The following is a 21,635-nucleotide window of genomic DNA, read 5'->3' on the forward strand; positions in this document are numbered from 1 at the left end:
TAAAAAATTCTGGAAAGACTAAGCCTGCTAACCTCCAAAATACTGAAATCACTTAGAAAAAATGACAACACAGCATTCCATATATCTATAACCTGACAGCTGCAGCCTCTATATACCACATGTGTAAGTGGATCCTGCCCATTCCTTTCACATATGCAAAAAATGTATACTGTGCCAAAAGCATTTCACTATCTTGGTAAAATACGACCAACAGGAAAGACCCTTTGATAAACAACGTAAAGCTTCTACCTTTCAGCTACTACTACTTCTACCTTTGAGAATCTTCTCCCAGCACTCTCTCACCAATAGCAGGCTAATTTGTCTCTCATGGTTCACAGAACACATAATGCATCTCCAAAAATGAACATTTGTTCAACCATTCTAATATTTTGTTATTTCACTGCAAATCAACAATCCACTAGATTTCTTCTGTCAGTAGGAACAGTATTCCCTGCTATGGTCCTCATGACAGTTAAACAACATTCAGTGCTACCAACGTGCTTCCCAAAGCTGTACCTCCTTGGAAGTTACCAGACCTGCTTGACTGTTAACAGCTGGCGTTGGATCGGCACATCTCACATTATAGTTGTCATCCTTGGCTATTAAGCAAATCGACTTATCTACCAAATCTGTTAGATAGTAATGATAACAAGACTGATGTTGTGTGTATTATGGTCTAAAGTTTCCACTGGTAAAAGATATCTTACTTAATGTGCATTGAATGGTCTTCAGTTCGCTCATATTTCCATTATTCACACTTGCCACAGCTATTTCATAAGCCATTCCAGGAATCAGGAGATCAATCTTAAATTCTTCTATATTGTTTACTATAAACTTCATAGTGTCACCTATATCTGCATTAGGTTTCACTTGAATGTAGGATTCCTGACTCTCTTGTGGCAGCTTCCAGTGAAGGATCACACTCTCTTCTTGTACATCCTCTGGGCGAATGTAAACAGCTGTAGGTGGACTCACAGCTTGATCAAAGAAAAAGATGTCAGTATAAAACCATAGATCAAACTTAGTACCAATTTACAATCAGTTACCAATGATGCCTTTTGGTTTATTTTTTTCTTCTAAAAGTTTCATTATTTTAAAACTACTAATTCATTTAGTTATTTCTTAAAATAGTTTGTAGACAACCACCTGTTACAGGCAGAATCTGCTTTCTGTTTTCTCATAACAAACAGGGACTTATTTTACAAGCATATTCCATTCCATTGGATATATACAGAGTAACAAAGATGACACAATCTGAGTCATGGTATGGATGATTAGGAAAATGAATTAATCTGTCCTTCACCTACATAATTTGAGATATCAAGATAAAGTTTCTTCTTTGCTGAAATCAAATATACAAATCATAATTATTTATCAAATAGAATGTTGCTTCTTTAGCACATACTCATGTGCTGTAAGTAAGTGAATAAATATGGGGATAGGTACGTTCACTTTTTTAGAAGGTTGTGAAGGTTATAATCAGTAAACAGAGAATATAGAAAAGAATTCCCCTGACTTTCCCCAATACATCCCAACAAACCACAATCTGTACATGGCCTTAAAAATACTTTTGTGCCTTTGATTTTCAATGTAATCTCTTTCTAGTAAAATAAAACCTCCAGAAAATGGATACATCACCTGTTGTGATTAATATAGGCTTCTCGTGGCAGCTTAGAGTTCCCTTTTCTGCTACATTCTGTAAATATACCAGATACTGATGATAAGGCTTTAAGTTTCCTATTGCTATGGAAGCCTTGCTTTTTTCAACTGGTAACTGTTCCCAAATGTTGGTTTCAGTGTCCAAAATGTTGATGAGGTAGTAACGAAAAGAAGCACCAGATGAAAGCTGTGGAGGCTCCCACTGCAAATTTATTTCTGCAGATGAAACATATGTAGCCTCTAACTTCTGGGAGTGCAATGGTCCTATTGAATAAGATTAGGAATAGAAAAGAGTAATAGTCTCTGGTATCTTTTACCAATAACTAACCTTTGTTTCAAATACAGCCTCCAAAGCTAACAGTACACACTTAGCCACATAAATGCTAAATAGCAATAGAGCAAAGCAAAGAAAGCAATTTTGACCATATATCTAATATTGATAGGCAGGGGAATATTCTCACTATCCAATTGAGGTTTTCTGAATCACCCAGCTCTTTATGTAGAACTCAGTCTCCTCACTTAGGCCGTCTCTCTTACACTTCAGTGAGATCAGAAACATCATCTAAATGGTATGAATTAGCCATGTAGGTTAACACCTGATAATACTTAAGTGTCAAAATCTACTGAATTTCAGAAAGTGCAAGTGTTCAATTTTTATCAATCTTTTTAAAACAGTTCTTCATTATGTCTCCCACACCTTTTCCAACAACTCAATCACCAGTACAATAATTAGTAAATCATCCTATTTTTCCTTGCCTGGACAACCATGTTTCTGTACATAACGATGTTGCAGCTGAAAAGCTGATTTCTGAGGTAAAATACGTATTTGCTTCTCTTAGGAGAATGGAGGAATATCTTTCCTCTCTTATAGAGGTAACCTGCATTATAAGGTCTTATATACAGATATCAAATTACCATATTAGGCAGCAGAGAAGCTGATGGGCTTCTACAATATTAGGCTTTCTAGAAGCTGATAGGACAGGGGAGGAGTTCCAAGTGCACTAAAACAGCCCAGGAGAAGAAGTAGTGAACTGTACAATATATACTTGCTGGAGAAAAGGAACAGTTCTCCCCGCTAAAGAAAAATCTGTATTTTATTCCAACTTTAAGAAAATGGACCTCTGTCTCATATTTGGACTGGCTTGTCAGAATTGGTAAAAATTTTAGGGCAGCACATATTCTTTGACTTTTACAAATTTGAACATTTTCTCAGTACCACAGAAACAGGAACCTGAAGAAAATCTGACCCTAAAATCGTGTCCATGAAATATTTTTTTCCTTGAGGACATGTCCTTTAGATGCAAAGGTATTTTTCATCTCTACCAACTGGCAGTTTTTCATCAATCTCAATCCACTATACCAACTGGTCAGTCCCAGATTCAGAATTCACATTCAGAATTATTTATATTTTCAGACAAAATATCAACAAAAGCAATAGTATAATTAAAGGAAAAATATAGAAAATGTACGATTATCTGGTTATTACTGCTATTTATTTTCATAACTTACTTGTTTCTACCTTCTGAATGGGACTTAAGGTAGTTTGTGCCCCTTCTGGGTTCCTTGCTGCTAATAAAAAACTATAGCAAAGGCCAGGAGACAACTGCACAATTTTTGTTTGGGTTGTATTCACAGGCAAGCTCAGAATGTATGGTTTCCACTGATCAAAATAGTATTTAATTATAAGTGCAAAGCCTGACTTAAGCCATATGTCCACATTACTCCACATGAATACAGCTTCAGTTGTCTTGACATCTTGCACACTAAATGTGAAGTTTTGTGGTACGAGAGGTACTGAAAAACAACATCAAAAAAGAAAAAATCGTTGAAAATCATGAAAAACTTTTTGCATGTTTATCTTCAAAGAGAAACATAATCAGGAGAAGGCTTTTAAAAATAAATGCAAAAGATTGGAAGAAATATAGTTACATTCATATTCACAAATATATGGTAGCTGTATAAAGCAGAAAAATCCCGTGAAGGAATAGTCTGGACCAGTGGGATCTCTCTGAAGGGCATAGCAATCAGTTTCATTTTCTGGTATCATTGACAAAGTTGAGACACCAGCCTTTAGAAGATAAGGAGATCCATCTGTCCACAAGAGCTGACCTTCTTCCTACATTAAAAAAAATATTAAATAAAAACTCCACTTATTTTTAAATTATATTGATGAATTATTAAGGCTTTTGTCATTGCAAGCATATTTCCTAAGCATCAAAAATATACTTACTTCATTTATACAAATTAATTATATAGGAAAGTTTTGAATGAAGCAGATCTTTCAGTGTAAAATTCTATCCCTTCTATTACAATAGATTACAAGGTAATAATATAATATAAGAAAAGCTACATAAGGCTAATGCAGAGTGTTTGATCATCACAAACAATATCAGATAGCAGATATGGATCAAAATAGGGTTAAAGAAGGGGAAACTGTGAGAATACAAATGCTACAGAACTAATCCTGCTCACAATGTCACTAATTTTTATCAGTGTCATAGTGCTTGGCAGTTTTCCTAAGGCTGCTGAAATCTTCTGAGTAGGTTTATAGTCTCAAGTTTCATTTAATCTCAAAGAATATTTCAAGCAGGGGGGTTGGAACTAGATGATCTTTAAGGTTTTTCCAACCCAAACCATTCTATGATTCTATGAAGTCCCATGGGTACTGGGAGAAAAAAAAACTTGAAAACAGAAATTTAACTCCCCAGTGGTTCAAATATGAAAGAGAGAGCAAAAATAACTGAACCTGCACTTTTTATCTCAGATTTTAAACAAGTCCTGCAATTCCTTGTGTATGTTCCATAATCTTTGAACTCCTGCATGTAAGTACAATTTGATGTAAATACAATTTGGAGTTCTCATAAGATCAGAGCACATGACAACAAAGACACTTAGAAGGACTGTAAGATGTTCATGCTAATTAAATACCAGTATTTAGGAAAAGTGCTTGAAAAGCAAGCATTTTATTACTACCCCTTGCTATTTTTCAAACAAGGTACTCATCTAGTTCGTTTAACTGACTAGACTCCCACAAACATAAAAATGCATGTGATGATTAAAGAGTTAACTAACAGACAAATTCCAAACTAGCAATTAACTCTTTTCTGTGTAATCAGAATTTAAAAAGAAAAAGCCACCTTTCTAGCACTCTTTCCAATCTGCAAAAATATTATGCTTTCATGGGACATCTACTTGTGGCAGCCTCTTACAAATACTACCTTATTTCTAAAATACCAAGTTGTTTAAGATTAATATCATTATGGTTTAAAAATTATATAACTCTAAAATCTCATGCCTAAAACAATATTACATGTAAAATGCATTTGTTATTGGTACTTAACTAACCAGGAAGGTTAGAGCGTTCCCCTAACCAGAAACCTACAAAGGTTTGTGTTTCCTCAGTTTGCTTGTCATCCCACTCTGATAAATTAATGAGGCTACATAAACAAGTCAAACAGTCTGCAAAAAGAAGTTTTCTGTCTATAACATGACTTACCTCCTGCCCTTATGTATAAAGTCTACTTTGTTTCTACTGTTTTTCACAGCATTTCTTTCAAAATTAATTTGACAAAACCAGCATTAAAATTAAATTTCAGAGTGTAGATTTTCCAAACTGAAAAACAGCAGCTTCCTCCCAACCTTCTGATACTCAGCACAAAAGAAGTTTTCCCTAAGCCTAGTCACTGGAAGGCTGGGTCCCCCCCCAATTCTGACAGAGTACCTCCATCTTTCTGAGAGCCTTCCCAATACTTTTACGTATCTCTGTAGCTGCTCCTAAATCACAGATCACACCACAGTGATGTATTTAATAACAGGAGAGCTGGTGTTAACAACCTTCATATCCCAAATAAGAGCAACAGGAAACTTTTTAGAAGAAATACCTTGCTCCAATCCCTTCTTCCACTGGCTACCCAGCATCCATCCACACTGGACAGACCTTGCCAGGCTCAACACTCAACACATCAGACCCGAATCAAAACTGAGAAAGCCAACCCCAGACCTTGATATCCATAGTAAGTAACATATGTATAAAATAAGATTTATAACCTGGTAATGAAGCACCACCTACAGGCAAAACAATATCCCTGCAAATCCCTCATGAAAAAAAAAGAAAATTAAACAGGTTATATATAAACTATGTCTTTTTTTTTTCTCAACTATGGCCTTCTAAGTATTTTCAGTATTTCTAAATAGGAAGAAATAATGATTCCTCTTCTAACTACTAACACCACAAAAAACCAACTACATAGTCTTTTATTCCAAAAAATTGGGCTCTATATTTTAAATTTCTCCTGCTTCTATACATGTCATAGCAAAGAAGATAAAACACACTGACCTTTAAATCATTAAGACCCGTCCATAACATGATTATTTGACTAATTGGCTGGAGATAAGACAAAATAAAACCACGTTCTTCTTCACTCCCTACGTCAAGAAGGTGTGCATCTGGCGAAGACGTTTCACAGATTTGTTGTGCCACCTTCCAGGGCTTGCTCCCCTTGCCCATTCGATAGCAGCTGCTTTGGAATGCCACCCACCCTTGGGAACAGGTGCCTGTGGTGAACATGGACAGGATTTTAAAGATATTCTGTGCCATTAACAGCACAGGTACAGTTTAAATTTTTTTGTAACTACACAGACATTTTGATGAAGAAAGCATTAAATTAATTCATGATAGCAAACACCCACAAATTCAGTTATAATTAACCAGCTCTCCTTCAAAATCCTGGGGGTCTTAAAAAATCTGATTGACTGAATTAGAAAAGTATCAACTACAACCCACAGAGGCAAAAGAAAGAGATCCATTAATTTTTATCCTACACTAGGAAAAAATTTGTTCTTTAAACTTAGTTTCTGATGGCTCATTTTTAAATTTTAAAATGGAAGTTAACAAATAATTTGTTTTTAATAGTTTTGAGTTTAGGAAAATAAATATTTTGTTGAATTTGAGCCTGTATCATCCCATCTTTTGTGTTCCTAATTTTAAAGATTTTAATTTGCATTATCAGAGTAGCACCTTTAAAGGAATGAAGTTACACATCAAGCCATAACATCCTCAGAATCCAGTGTCATCAAAGCACTTCTAACAAAACAGCGCAGTTAGGTTAGCCCCTCAGTGGTACAAAAACCATCACTTTGAACGCTGGCAAAAAGTGTTCCAAATACCTGTCAAATTCAGGATTTTCCCTGACTTTTCACTGAAACTATATAGCAAATTTAATCCATACACTCAAATAATTACAATGCTAGACCTCAATATTCACTTGACTCTCTTTTAGACTGCAAAAAAACATAGGTAGCTTAAAATATTTGCATATATAAATTTGAATTCTTTCTCCTAAAAATTACTAAGAATTACTAATTAGAAATGATGTTTCTATGTCATTAACATTCAACGCCTTTCAGCTTTCTGGAAATTAAATAATCCACATCTAATAAAAATTGTAAAATGGAATACAGGGTTTTTACAATTTACTCTTAACTCTTCTAGAAAATACACGGGGCTTCCTTGCATTCACTGTGACTACAACAAACTCTACTATATATATACCTGTTTCGGCTTGAACATGCAGTGACTGAGACACATTTACAAATTCCAGATGTAGTTGTTCAAATCTAAACATAAATGTATATAAGGTGGCAGGTGTCAAATTATTCCATACGAAGAATCCACTGGGGTTTTTTATAATCTGAGAAGTATCATTCAGGGGAACTGCAACTGAAAACTCTTTGGCCATTGTACTCCAATTAAAAGACACTGTAGTAGCTGTCACAAATGTTTTGATGTCATTTTCTGAAATTCCACCTAGTAGACCAAGAAAAAAGAAATACTGTCTTTACCATGAGGGAAAAATTAGCTCAAAGTTTTATTGCATCAATATTATTATCTTTGTCTTTTAAGAACTGATGAGGGATACCCACAGCAGGGAAAGAACTGGATATGAACAGGTAACAGAAGATGTCTTACTGAGCAATTAGGAAACTCCTGCTCTTCTTTATTGTCAGAGTATGTAAACTTATGTCTGAAGCAACCAGAAATAAAAGTGCACAGTTTAATGAGTGTTTAACTGTAGAAATACATACTTTGCTAGAATACCAGTTAAAATGTCAAGTGCAGTGGAACACCAGTAGCATGACCACAAACTGTTTCCTGTAGCTTGCTGAACGTGCTTTCAGCAGAGTCAATGGCTGCTGGAATGTTTTCAACTTACTATGTGTTCTTCCCAATCATGTTTTTTATATTCGGATCCTAGACTGTATTCCAAAGCTAGTATGAGCTTGTAAAGTGTACAAAGGTAATGCTATAAGCTATTTAAAGCAATGAACAAAATTAAGATTAGAAAGCCCTTTCATTCTTGTGGTCCTCAACAGATTTACAGCTATAAATGATGTTTTTATAAGTTCAGTGGCTAGACTCACAAATTCTTATACTAAAAGTCTGCCCCATATAGTCACAATACTAAGATCTGAAGCTACTCATTAACACTTTTTAAAGAGGGACTGTCATAAAGCACAAACAGCAATATTTAGTATTTAACCAATATATTTAATTTATATAAGACAAACAATCACAACCCTACATTGATAGGAAATTGGAAGGCTTTAAGTAACTTTCTCCATGGTCCTCTTTTATAAATCTCTTCTCCTAGAACTACTATAGTATAGCAAAGACTGTAACACTTAAAAATCTTCCAAGCTTCTATACCAGTCCCATGCAGCAGAACTGTTACACTAACCAAAGGAGTTATATAAATCTGTTCCTTCTACTCTTCATGGCTGAAAACATACATAGATGCAAAGTTTCTAAATACACGACTAAGCTCAGGATTTCAACACCTACTTCTTTAGTCTTCAGTATTAGACTAACTATAACGATACCAAAACATTTTTGTGGTACTCTACTTACGTGTCTGAAATGATTTTACACTTAAGACTCGGCCATTTTTTAGGGATTCTATTGTAATATCGTACTTCTTATTTTCCTCAAGCAGAATTGTAGTACTGACGGGTTTCTGTTCAACTTTAGAAATGTTTCTTACATTCTGCAAGTTAAAAGAATTTCTGGGTATAGTGACAGTAATAAAAATACCATTAATAATTTATCTTAGGAAGGTTTTTAAAGGGTAGATTATACTGCAGCACGTCAAACTTAAGGCTGCAGTTAAGCTGCAAAATACCCAATGCATTTAAAACAAAACCTTTTAGAAATCACGCTATTAACAAACACCTTCATATTAAAATCCCCATATTTTCTTTTAAGTTCCAGAACAACCTGTGCTCAAAATAAGAATGCCTTCCCACAGAGATCTAGGGGTAGTGTCTGTGCCTCTCCTGGAGAAGGCAGAGTTCCAACCACAGTATCTTGTAGAACTTGCATATTCTTATCTTTGAACATATGCCTATCTATCCTTACTCAACCGGGATACTCAAGGGTCCTTACTTAAGTCCCACTGAATTCAACAGGACTCTGTAAGAGTGCACAGAAATGACATGAATTACAGAATTCAGTACAATTTTTTAAAACTTTCTGTTTATTTGCTATTTTACATTATTTATTTTTTTAAATTAACAAACACACAATGCTATTAACTATTGGCACCTACATCTTAAACATACTTGGAATTACTTATGGCTTAGATTTACGAAATTTACTTTTTGACTGAGAGCATCTGTGTGCTGGTATGTAACAGTGTAATAGTCCGGATCTTCTCCTTTGAGCAATTCAGTCCACTCCATCGAGACTGCTCTAGTGGGCTTCTTCACTTGGTCACAGTCTAGACTCTCTGAACCCTGCAACAGAAACGTATATGAATGCAACTTAGGAGAAAATGCAGAAAATGTACTTATAACTAAATAAATTCTATTTTAACCACTTTTACCTAGAACCTGTCAGCTAGCAACAGTTTTCATATGGACCAGCATCACTAGCCCTACTGTGTGACATACAGAGGCTTCATAATTTTTTACAAGTTCCACAGGTACAGGTTCTATTTTTCTTTCTCTCTCCAGAGGTGACCAAACCATGTCACTTGACCCAAATATGCCTTAGTAAGAAAAGAGAAATCTGTCATCATTTTAGAAATGAGGTCAGAGATTTCACTTGCAATGTACATATTGCAATCACAGTTGGAGGTCTCAGTCCTATTCTCACATGGCATCACTTTCACAACTTCCAAATACCTCAGAATGAGAACCAACAACCTTCAAGAGGAAAAGAAGTAATTTATTAAACACTTCCCTACCAATCCAATTTAGACATGGCAGTACAAACTTCGTTCAGCATTTCAACTTCTGAGTGAGGTCAACTCATTCGAGGCACAAGTCTTTTGTATTTTTGACACTTTTTTATAGCTGCACCTGCCTTTGAAGGACGTCAGTTTAGCTCTTTAGAGAAGCAGGTTCCTTTTCTGTTCAAATTCATTTGGAACCAGAAACTCATGGGTTGCTTTTGTCCAACAGAATATAAATCTGAATCACACCTCTGAAATTCAGGGAAATTGGGGCATGCGATGCCAATTTCTATCACATAACTTTCATTAAAAGATTGCAGTTCTGTCTTTTAAGTTTCTTTTTTTTTTCTTTATGATTTGGGATCACAAATAAATGCCATCATTTAGCAATGAATTCAAAATGTAGTTCAAAAAACCAAAACAAAATTCAAATAGGAACCCTAGTACACTAAAATAAAAATTACAATTTTTATTATTATATTACTTTGTGTTGTCCTGTAAAGCAATCTAACACACACACATACAAAAACCCCATAAAAAGCAAAAAAAGTCGGTTCTTTTCTATTTCTTAATACAACATACTCTAGAACTCAGTTTGGTTTAAGGTAACTTCCTTTAATTAAGGACAAACTAACGTAACTAAAATAATATTGATGGCATACACAAAAGTGTTCAAGGAACACTTTTCCAGGAAAGCAGCAGGCTTTTAATTGATGGGCGTATACCTGGCTTGCGTTCCCTGAAAACAATCTAGTCCAGACAATCCAAAGGGTAGGAAAAACTGTTCTCAAAGATAACCATAAAAAAAAAAAAATCTATTTGCCAATAATTTAACCATTTTTAATAATTTTCTATCTTCAGCAATATTGTATGTTATTTTACTTTACATAAACACATATTCCTAGACCGAAAACCAAGAACTAAATTTGCAAGTGTATACAGAAATTTTAAAATTTTAGAATACTTCCATCTGATGAGAGGGATTTAGAATATCCCTTTTTGTTTCCAGCACCTTGCTGGTGCTTTTCAGGCCCTCACCCAGGGGCAGCAGCAATAAAAAGAAAAAAATTAAATTGACCCCAAAGAGCTAAGGTTCAAATCTATTTCCAGGCTAGCTACATGCCAGCCAGGAGACCTACACAACAAACACTTACTGACTTCTGCTATCAACTACTTTACAACATGTGACTCAAGTAGCCTTCTCAGTGTGAAAAAGAGGCACTTAAGGGGAAATACAACAGAGGTCTATAAAATCTTAAGTAGCCAGGAGAAGTCAGCAGAGATTGATTTTTCATTTTCTCTCCAAGCACAAGAACTGTGAAGGATGAAACATAGCTGGTACACCCTAGGTTCAAAGCAAACAGAAAGAGGCAGTCCTTCACAAATATTTTATTCAACATAGCTTAAAATGAGTACTAAAAGTTTTGATAGGCTTCAGAAGAGGCCAGACTAGTTCACAGAAGAGAAGTACATGGAAGCTCACAAAATGCACGGCAACTACATTTGTCTCAAGAAGTCCCTAAGCTGCACACGGTGGGAAACTAACACAGTATAGGTAATTCTCATATTATGCTGTTCTTACAGTCCTCGCCAAGGACCTGCTTTTTGCTACTGCTGTAGGCATGATGCTGGACTTGCTGAAGTCTTTATTTCACCCCGTACCACAATCCTTAAGAGACAGGCAACTGACTCTCAACTACTCTGTGAGGAAACTTTCCTGACTAAGGTGGATCACATCCTGCTGCACTATGACTTCCACAAAAATTACTTGTTCTCAAGCTGAACGTTGGCCAGCACAACTGAACACTCTCCAGATACTCTTGAGGAATATATTGGGAGGCTGGGTACCACAGCAGCATTTCACCACCCCAAACACATGGCTCTCTTCTCTAAAGGAATGGAGTGGTATTTCTATCAAAGATTAACAGAGCATTGAAATCTCCTTTGCTGAAAAGCATGTTAAGCTATATGTAAAAAAAGACTACATACACAAAAACTATAGAGAAATATGGACTACTGCAAAGCGTACTAGAAAATTAAGCAGAAAGATACACGTCATTCCTATGTATGTGGTTCTTTTAATAACACTCAAATTAAACATAAAGGGCTACGCCACAAATGGCAGTTTCCAATCAGAAAGCGAAATAGCTCTTGCAGAAGTACGCTTCCTAAAGGCACAGCCAGAGTACCACACTCCTGAGTACCAAAATAATCCTGAATTTCCAGCATCACAGTGCTCGCCCCTGCAGTGTCCACGATATGACAATTTACACAGCAATATAAGCTAGTTTAGGTCTTAAAGGTGCTGGCATCTCTTTCGTCTTCTGGGGAACAACATTAAACCAGAAGCAGCAGATAAATAAAGCAGATTAAGGATCTCCAGGGACATTCCAACAATTTAAACAGAAGGCTGGGAATACTCAGTAGCAATAAGTGAGAGCTGCCTGTGACTGCTAGAACGACAAAAAAAAAGCAGTCCAAATCACGAAACATCAATTTTTAACATTCAATTAGAGTATCTATCCACCTTCAAAAAAAGGAATATTTTTCTTACCTTAAATAAACATTTTAATAAAATAAGGAGAAGAATTGCTTGATCCATAAAGAAATGTTGTAGTCCCAGTGTCTCTCAGTGTTTGAGTCACCACAGCTTCAATACAAAATTGTGTTAAAAATTCTAGGAGAAAAGAAGAGTGAAACTAACGCAGAGATTTATAGTTCACATAGACAGAGCAGCAGCCAATGGCACACCCCAGATTTGTGTCTTCACCCTGGCCCTGCCTCTTCCCAGGCCTCATACAAAGTTTCCTGAGATCAGCAGAAGGCTGCCCTTTAACTTTGGTGAGCCGTGGATGTGCCTGTTGTTCATTAGTCATTCAGAGTAAAAACTGTCAGGGTTTTGTAGGTTCTGCTACTGACTACTAGATGGAAATTCTCTGAGATCAGTGTAACCCCTCACACTTTCCCCAGGCGTCTCTTGTTGTTTTCCTCAATGCACATTTCTCGCAAGTTGCCCCTTTGTTAAGCGTTCAAAATACACCTTGAAACGCTTTTTCTGTGGCAGCACTACGCACACCTGCAGAACCCATCGGAACGTCTCGCCAGGGTGCCTGTGAGGAAGAAATATGAACACTTCATGGTCATTTCTGTTAAATTTGCTCATCACAAGGCTGGTGGACGCCAGTGTAGCACCAGGAACTGCTTGGGCACATCTAAAACTACCTATGGAAAATACAAAGTCCTACTTGTCACTATAGAAGCAGGGCCTACACATCTCCTGACTGGCACACACGCCACTTATTAGAGGTCTCCTTAAACCTCCAGTTAGTAACTACGGCCCGCCTCCCGGGGGAACGCTGTACAGCGCCCGGAGACCCGGGCACGAAGGGCGTGCTGACGGGACGCCGCCTGCTCCAGGGGGTTCCCCGCTCCCTGGCGGCCGCTGCAGCCGTTTGAAAGTCCCCTTCCCCCTGACCACGGACGGACCCTCATTTCCCCTCGGGGAAGCGCCGTGGGCAGCGCTCGGCTTTGCGGAGCCCAGGGCCGGGCAGGCGGCGGCGGAGCGGCCGCCCCCGCTCACCCCCCCCGGCGGCCCCGCCCTGAGGGGAGAGGACACTTCCCTGCTCTGGGGGAGAGGCAGGAGGCCGGGAGGGGAGCGCCTGCCCGGCCGCCGCCCCGCCTCTCCCCCTCCCCGCCTCCTCTGGTCCCACACCGCGCCCTCCCTGTGCCCTGGCCTTCCCCGGCGGCGGAGGGAGGGCGGAGCCGCGGGTTCCGCCGGGCTGCTGGTCCTGGGGTGCCCTCACGCCGCCGCGGCGTTCAAACCCGAGGGCATCCCGCTCGTTTCCCGCTGCCGGAGGAGGAGCAGCTCCGCTCCCTCGGGTTCTTCGGCGGGTATCTCCGCCGGCTGCGGGCCGGGCCGGGCCGGGCCGGGCCGGGCCGGCGTGAGGGGAAGCGGCGGCACAGGGCGGCCTGGCCCCTGCCCGCCGCCGGCGGTGAGGCCGCGCCGCCAGCCACCGGCAGCCCAGGCCAGCGCCGCAAAGGCTTCGTGAAAATTAAAAAAAAAAAAGAAATGGGAGGAATGTTAAGATAGATGTGTATGGCTGAAAGGAGTGACAGCCCAATATTCCTGAGGAATTGCCGGGGAGAAGGGAACCGGGCACTGGGCCGTGTGAGGGGCTGCCCCGCTGCGTTACCCAGCTGTGCCGGTCCGACCGCAACCCACCGCCCGCAGGCCTTCCCCAGCAATTTTTACGTGTAATAGCCGTGTCTGTGGGGCTTTGTAACTGTGTGGAAAACAGGGAGGTTGCTCCCAGGAGTACTGGCTTTGATTCACTTTGAGAAGATGCTTTCCAGCTGGGCATGACAGCGTTAGGGAGTGCATCTCGGGGGGGAGGCATCAGCCACAAATACAGTCAAAGCAACTAGCATGAAGTACTTTGTTGTGTCCGTTTTACTAGCTAAACTCTTAGGTGGTTTTGCATTCAAGATTTTACATGAAAAGAGTTAAATCAGGTCTCAGAAATACAGCTGGTCTCAGAGCCCGTACAGTTGCTCCCCAGTGTGACACCAGTTTCCTCACCAGGGAGCACCCCTACTGTAAAACACAGAGATTAGCCCCAGAGGAGAAATAGACACTGACATCATCTCGCTGCTGGAGTCACCGTGAAGATCCTCGTTTACTTCCTCGAGGCAGAATTTCTCCTTGGGGCAGAATTTCTGATTCTTATCAAGCTGTTGGCCTCCGTACAGAGGTCCCACACAAAGTTGCCAGTGCAAGCACCTATAAACAAAGAATAGTCAAGAACGTGTAATGGTGGGACCACTGATTTATTTCCCAAAGGCCACTGAGCAGGAACTCGGCTCAGACAAACACATCTGCCTTGGGCCAGATTTGAAGCAGTGAATTCAGAAGTAAGCTTACCTCAATATAATTCACAGTGCCCTAACCTTCCCCAAATTAACCATTTTAATAGAAAATTAGTTTGCCACTGTGCTCTTTGAAATTAAATCAGGTTAATAAGCTGATAAAAAAAAATTCACAAATTATTTCCAGACAAAGTAGTTATAAAATAAATAAAAATTAGTGCCATTGTATATATGTACCATGAAAATGAACAACACTGATAATATTTACTGCGTATTTTTTTAGGTGCTATGATCACATAACATTCTATTTCTTGAGATAGTATCTTGTACTTTGATGGGTTGTTCCTTATTTTTCCTAAACCTGTATCCAACTAACATTGAATAATTAAATAAGGAATACAGTTTTTAATTAGAGCTATACTTAGAACATCTAGTAAACAAGGCAGGCTTAGTCTCACCAGAAAAAAAAAATACCTTACCATTGAAGCTTTTATGTTACCCATACTCAGAGAGAAGTAGTAAATTAAAAGCTGCTGCAATGAAACCCCTGATCTCAGAACACTGAGTCAGTCTCTCTCTGAGAAACCCACACAGGTAAGAATGGGCACAGGTGGATCACCTGAAGGCTATTTTGGCTGTAAGTGCCCTGACTTAGCCCCTCCTATTCAGCTGTTTTACAAAGCAAACATATTCCTTTTTTGTCCAGAGCATTTTGTGATCACCGAGTGCTAAGGGAGGCTTTATTAATGGGGTGATATTCAAGACAAGAGCAGGAGCCCGCTCTTTTTTAACCTCACTAAATTAAGTGCGCGAGGCACATTCCACCCTAATCAAAAGAACACTCCCCAAAACATAACCACTTTCCTTTTATTCAGCATTTTTAGTGATTAAGTATTAACATGGTTAACTATTTGTTTTCTCCAGGATGCAGCATCAGTAGAGAAGCACCTCTTCCCCCATTCTTCACACAAAAACTACTCATAAAAATAGAAACTATATGTAGAAGACATTTTTTTAGACTATCTCCTTTGAGTGACATTCTCAAATCTCTGATCTTAGGGAATTTTTTACCACTGATTTTGATTGGTCTATATGTAGACTTATTTTTCAAAACAGGCAAAAAAGGTGGTTCTGAAATGGTCAGTGTGCGGCTGCCAGGAACTAGTCAGTGAACAGTATTTGCAGTTGCGAGAGTTCATTGTTCTTCAGCTCTGAATATGCCCTTCCACCCTAAACTGTGATGACTTGTTAATGATAATGCATAGATAATTTTTCAAGTTCCCTTGTTCTGTAGGCAGCTTGCACATTCTGCTTGGCGTTTTAAAAAAGGTTAGTGAAAATTTAGTACACCATGTTATGTACAGACCCTCTCAGCCATTACCTTTCCTCAATAAAAGGCTTTTTTCTTTTCCATTAACGTGGAGTGCTGAAGGCTATCCCTCAAAAGGTCTTTTCCGTTCACATCATGAATGTTTTTTGAAAATGCATTCCCCAGGGTGGTTGGGAGTGTGAAACCCAACCTAATCTAGGAAATACAGCACCAATATCCCACTGTAACTGTAAATTTTTTCTGCTGATGTTCTGGCCTTCATGCTACCCCTCCACAGTCACTATATTGCTATACTTATGTGTGACAACTCATTTATGTTTTGTACCCTGTACTAGAACACACACCTATGGGATTTTTCCCTAGGTGATACACCTGTACATGTTTACACGAGCAGCATAACCTCAAAGTAACCACTGGAAAAGAATTTAATTTCAGAACTTGAAAAAATAAGTTCAATGTTTTCTACTGCCACAGTATTTCTGACTAAGACCTACACCTGTATTTGGCAGGAAGCTGTTACACAAAGGTGAACCTCTGTATTCGGAAATTGAGTGTGTCCTTTAAATTCTTACAAAATGAGAGATAGAAGAACATATATGGAACTAATGCGTAATAAAAAATTAAAAATCAATGCTCTGTAAGCGGAGCTTATAGGCAGCACAAGGGGTCAAAAAAAACCAATTGAATTTGTGTCAGCTGGAATGGAGCACGAAAGGGGACAGGAGCCACATCTGAAGCAGCATTTTGTGGCTGTTTAAGCGCTGTGAACAGCACATTTGTCACCCTGGAGTGTGTTCTTTTAAACACCTTCACCTTTCAGTGTATTATGTGGCATGTAACAATTTTCAAAAAACATGCTTCAGACCTGATCCTGCTCCCAAAAAATACTAGTAACAAACACCTCAGTGCAAATAGCTTTTTCACCAGTACACAGATGCATGTTATTTGGGAAGGTGTTTGCCTGCAATGTGGAAAAGTAATAGATCTTGCAAACGTATTAAGCTTTACTTTCAGTTCTTAATATACATATTTGGCTAGCTAAAAATGAGAGTATTAGCTGTCTATATATCTATATTCCGTCTTGGATTGTATTAATGAAAACACACAGTAAGTGGCTTAAACCTAGCATTAAAAGCTGTGCTTCAAATTCTAATTGCATATTGGGGCAAGAATTGGTCTTAACAAATGCAATAAGGCACTGGAATTATAAGTCAAGGTAATAAGGCAATGGAATTATAAAAGTCAAATATTATAAATAATATAGCTAAAGCCTTACTATTTTATAGGGGCATATTCAGTTACAATCTGATTCTAAGTATAGAGATAGATCTAGATTAGTCCCTAAAAAAAATCTGTGTAGTTTTATGGGTAAGCCTGTCTATTGTGGAATTCCTTTTGCAAGCGCAAGTGGGAGAACAGAGCAGCAGAAACGTAGGAGTGAGGGACAAGTGCAAGCCCTCGGTCAGGCACACAGCTTCTCCCCAGTTCCTCACATTTTCTGGTGGCAACGTGGGAGTTTGAGATAAGGACACATTCCCGGTCTTTCCTTAGGGGAGTAGAAGTTATTCAAGTCTTAGTTGCAGCGCAGGGTAGGAAGGAGGGCACTCTGTGGGTGCTAAAGCTCCTTTAGTCAATAATAAACAAACTAATTACTTTTGGTATTTAACTAGGTGAGGTTTGAGTTGGGTCAGCTTTCCAGACCAGCTCACAAGATGCCTGCACAAACAGGGTTACCCGTGATTCGAGGCTGGGCATTGAGACAGGAATGCAGAGCTGAAGGAATCAAGACAGAATCATGAACTCCATCTCCACTTACATTTAAATTACAGACCAAGAAATTATTTGGATCAGAACAGTCCTGCCACACTGCAGGCTCCTTCACAGCTTCTCTCCATTGCAAGGCCTGCGAGGGCTCGTTCACAGTATATAAAACATACCACATGGTGCCAGTGTCACCCTGATGGAGGTAACGGGCGTAAACGGCTGTCCAGAAAATGGTTCACAAGCGTTAGTAGATGTTCACTTTCTGAGTGGGCCAAAGCAGTCTAAATTTGAAGTTTAGTTGTCAAACGAAAAGCAGTCTTAGACCATGTCCAGCTCCACTGGAGATGTGTGATTTTGCTGCAGAATCATAGAATTATTGGAAAGGTTGGAAAGGACCTTTCAGATCATCAAGTCCAACCATCAACCTAACACTGACAAAAACCATCACTAAACTATGTCCCTCAGCACCACATCTACCTGTCTTTTAAATACCTCCAGGGATGATGATTCCACCACTTCCCTGAGCAGCCTGTTCCAATGCTTGATAACCCTTTTGGTGTAGAAATGTTTCCTAATATCCAATCTAAACCTCCCCTGGTGCAACTTGAGGCCATTTCCTCTTCTCCTATCACTTGTTGCTTGGGAGAAGAGACTGACCCCCCAACTGTCTACAGCCTCCTTTCAGGTAGTTGTAGAGAGAGATAAGGTCTGACAAGCTCTGGGTGGTCCTGCTTTAACAGGGGAGTTGGACTAGATGATCCCTATGGTCCCTTCCAACTCTAAAAAATTCAGTGAAATAAGGTCTCCCCTCAGAAGGCTTCAGGTATGATCCTGACATGGTTCCTACTGATTGTTGCACTTAAAAAACCAAACTGGGTAGGTGGGAAAAAGACCTTTTAACACCATTTTCCTATTGCAAGTTATCATGAACGTAATTTTAAGCATAACTGCTTTTAATTTCCAGGTTTATTTAAGATTCAGCAGTATCATTCATCCATAGCGGCACAGGTAAATTAAATGTATCAACAATGATTTATTAGCATTCTGCAAAATAATATTTATTAATTTTTCTTTAATTACAAATACAGTTCTAAATCTTACAAAAGCATATTGCTTAAAAAACCCCAGCTGTTCCATTGAAACACATCAAGTGTTTGTTCATTATGTGGAAAAATGCTATCTTGTAGGAGATTCCATCAGTAATTTATCAAATGCTAAATTCATTAAGAAGTTTTTGGCCAAGCTCTCTTGATGCAAATAGACGATTCCTATCTCTATGTTAATAAATCAAAAGGCTCTAAGGATGTATTTTTCTTTTAAAAGTTGTTCTTTTAATTTGCTGTATGAGTACACAAACGTTATGGCTACCACTATGATTAAATTCCCATTTCTGGCCTGCATGAATAGTTTCTGTACACAAATTCCAACAGCAATAGCAGAGAATATTTTGGTTCTAGGCCCTAGTATAGAATAACTTGAAATATCTGTCATATATATTCAGTGAGTTTATAAAGCAGTCTTCTAAAAACAAACATAAGTTGTATTCCTAGTTTTTAAGATAGTATTATGTAGTATGTTTAATAAAAGGGAGAGTGTATTCAGCCTAAGGTGCTGAATCGGGACATTCACAGCCTGATTGGACATGAATAGCTCACCTAAGTCCTTCAAAATATATATGATTTTATTTCCTGGAATGAAAAACTATGAATCCTAAATTTAGTCAATAGTCCAAATCTCAATATTTAAAAAAGAAAAAACCCTAGTTTTATGTATTTTGTAAAAATATACTGAACACAAATCTTCAAAATGGAAAACAAAAGAAGAAACCTATTATGAATAGTTAAAATGTACAGTATCCTGTTTTTTTAATAAATATATATATACATAGAATTTTACTCTACAGCTAGTAGACAGCTAATTTCTTATTTGTGAAAACTGAAAAATGGATATAAAATAGGATCCTTCATATCAGAAACAGCTTTTAGGTATGTTCAACAAAGGCAAAAAAGCTTGAACTCTCCAGCCTTTGCCTAGTCATGCTTCATATTTATAATATATATCAAAATTAAATAGATGTCAAAAGTTTAAAGACATTATTATGATTCTGGTATATGGCCTGGAGATACACAACAGGTACTTACAGACCACAGTCGTGGTGTTTTTCAGTCAGTTACAGTGTAGTCAGAGTCCCTTCATTGACAACAGGCTAATGGACAAAAGACAGACTTTTCAGCAAGATAAAAAATGTTTCCGTTGAACCCACCATTGTTTTAATAAATTAATTCAGTCATTCTCAAAACCTTAGTATGCTCCTTTCCCATTTAAACATGGGACCAGTGATGGTTCTCAACCAGAAGTTCCCAAGTGAAAGGAAAAGACTCACTGAGAAATTCTGAACTTTGATAATAGTCACAATCCAAAATTTTAAAACACTGGAAACACAGACATTAAGCAGCATTCGACAGCTCATCAGAAGGCCACTGAGGAGAAATAAATGATGGCTAAAAACCTTGTTCAAAGCTTTTATATTTTTCTTCCTATAATTTGAAGAACAACGAAGAACATAATCTTTTCTAAATTTGTGAGAAGTTACATTATAAAACATAATTGAGGACATTTTAATTTATTTTTTTTCCCCTGCAGAGTAGTATAGCCATCCAAGGTCAAAAAAGAGAGTCTGGTGAAAGGAAACTCATGTTAATTCTTCAGATAAAATCGCATCCACAGTCCTGTTCAGTTCCACTGGCAGGAGCAGTCTATAGGCTCTTGAATGACGTACATGATTTCAGTGCCGTTTCCTGAGCAGCGGAGTGGCACAGTCACATTACGTGTTCCAGTCTCTCGACAACACTTACAGAATCTTAAATGGCTGTCAATATTGACATTGAAAATTGTTGCAGATGGGCATTTTCCATCACAAGAAGCCACATTTATCTATGAGTGAAAGAGTAACTCAAGTTAGAGATCTCATATCATTTTATAAAGATATTACATTTCACACCTCTTTCTGATTAAAACCCATTTTCACATTTGAAAAGGACCTTGGTCTTAAAAATTATTTCCTCTTCTAAAATGCATTAATTCTAAGCGTAAACACATTTTAAATATTTTTTTAAATTAAAATTTTATTTGGTTGTTTAATCATGTATTCTGTCTTAACCTGGGGCAAAAAATTGTGCTGTGGATCCCAAAGTTGAACTCCCAGTTTACAAATTATTAACTTCAAAACAGCATAGATAAATTCATGCTCTTTACATGGTCACTGCTGAAAAGGTAAACTCTTCTAAGCGACACGAAGGAAAATCTATCCTTCTCCTTGAAGGTTCAAGAGAATACCAGTGCATACCAGTGCAAATACTTTTCCTTTTCTTATTCATACTGCTGTGACTAAGGGCGCACCAGTATGAGCTGTTCTCACTGTAACAGGGATATCCAAACAGCAGAGGCAGTAACAAACCAGCAAGGGCAGAGACTGGCTATAAGATTATTCATGCTCTGCACTCCGCAGAGCTAAGCTTCTTCTCCCTAATGCATTAAGTCAAGAGCCGTCACCTGATACTGGGACAGAAAAGAAATTGATACTTTTTAGGCAGAGTTGATACACTGTGAAATCCAGAATGGCCCTACTAGATCTAGTGCTTTCTGTGGTAGTTTTTAAATCTGTTTCATATGCAAGTGGGGCGTATGAAAGATGCTTTGATCCCTTCCAAACAGCGTGTGAACAAATGGGCTATAGCCAAACAAATTAGACCAAAAGGTTTCTTTTACAGCTTTCCTGAAATCGG

At 38.3% G+C, this 21,635-nt stretch overlaps 2 protein-coding genes across 2 annotated transcripts in view; both read right to left on the reverse strand.

Moving 5' to 3' along the window:
- The window catches only part of LOC106901096 (phosphatidylinositol phosphatase PTPRQ-like), a 147,163-nt gene extending 134,467 nt beyond the window's left edge, over positions 1–12,696 (reverse strand). The window contains exons 1-9 of the mRNA XM_014963448.1: positions 12,445–12,696; positions 9,313–9,450; positions 8,567–8,702; positions 7,211–7,465; positions 5,996–6,213; positions 3,589–3,775; positions 3,169–3,453; positions 1,639–1,923; positions 708–977 (exon numbers count right to left, since the gene is read on the reverse strand). Of these exons, the coding sequence (XP_014818934.1) occupies positions 708–977; positions 1,639–1,923; positions 3,169–3,453; positions 3,589–3,775; positions 5,996–6,213; positions 7,211–7,465; positions 8,567–8,702; positions 9,313–9,450; positions 12,445–12,492 (1,822 nt within the window). The 5' untranslated portion in view covers positions 12,493–12,696. The remainder of the gene's footprint in view (positions 1–707; positions 978–1,638; positions 1,924–3,168; positions 3,454–3,588; positions 3,776–5,995; positions 6,214–7,210; positions 7,466–8,566; positions 8,703–9,312; positions 9,451–12,444) is intronic.
- A 6,282-nt stretch (positions 12,697–18,978) lies between these two features.
- The window catches only part of OTOGL (otogelin-like), a 94,062-nt gene continuing 91,405 nt past the window's right edge, over positions 18,979–21,635 (reverse strand). The window contains exon 59 of the mRNA XM_014963313.1: positions 18,979–20,784. Within this exon, the coding sequence (XP_014818799.1) occupies positions 20,584–20,784 (201 nt within the window). The 3' untranslated portion in view covers positions 18,979–20,583. The remainder of the gene's footprint in view (positions 20,785–21,635) is intronic.

Source organism: Calidris pugnax, unplaced genomic scaffold, assembly GCF_001431845.1.
Source record: "Calidris pugnax isolate Ruff unplaced genomic scaffold, ASM143184v1 scaffold44, whole genome shotgun sequence".
In the NCBI taxonomy this organism is placed as follows: Eukaryota; Metazoa; Chordata; class Aves; order Charadriiformes; family Scolopacidae; genus Calidris; species Calidris pugnax.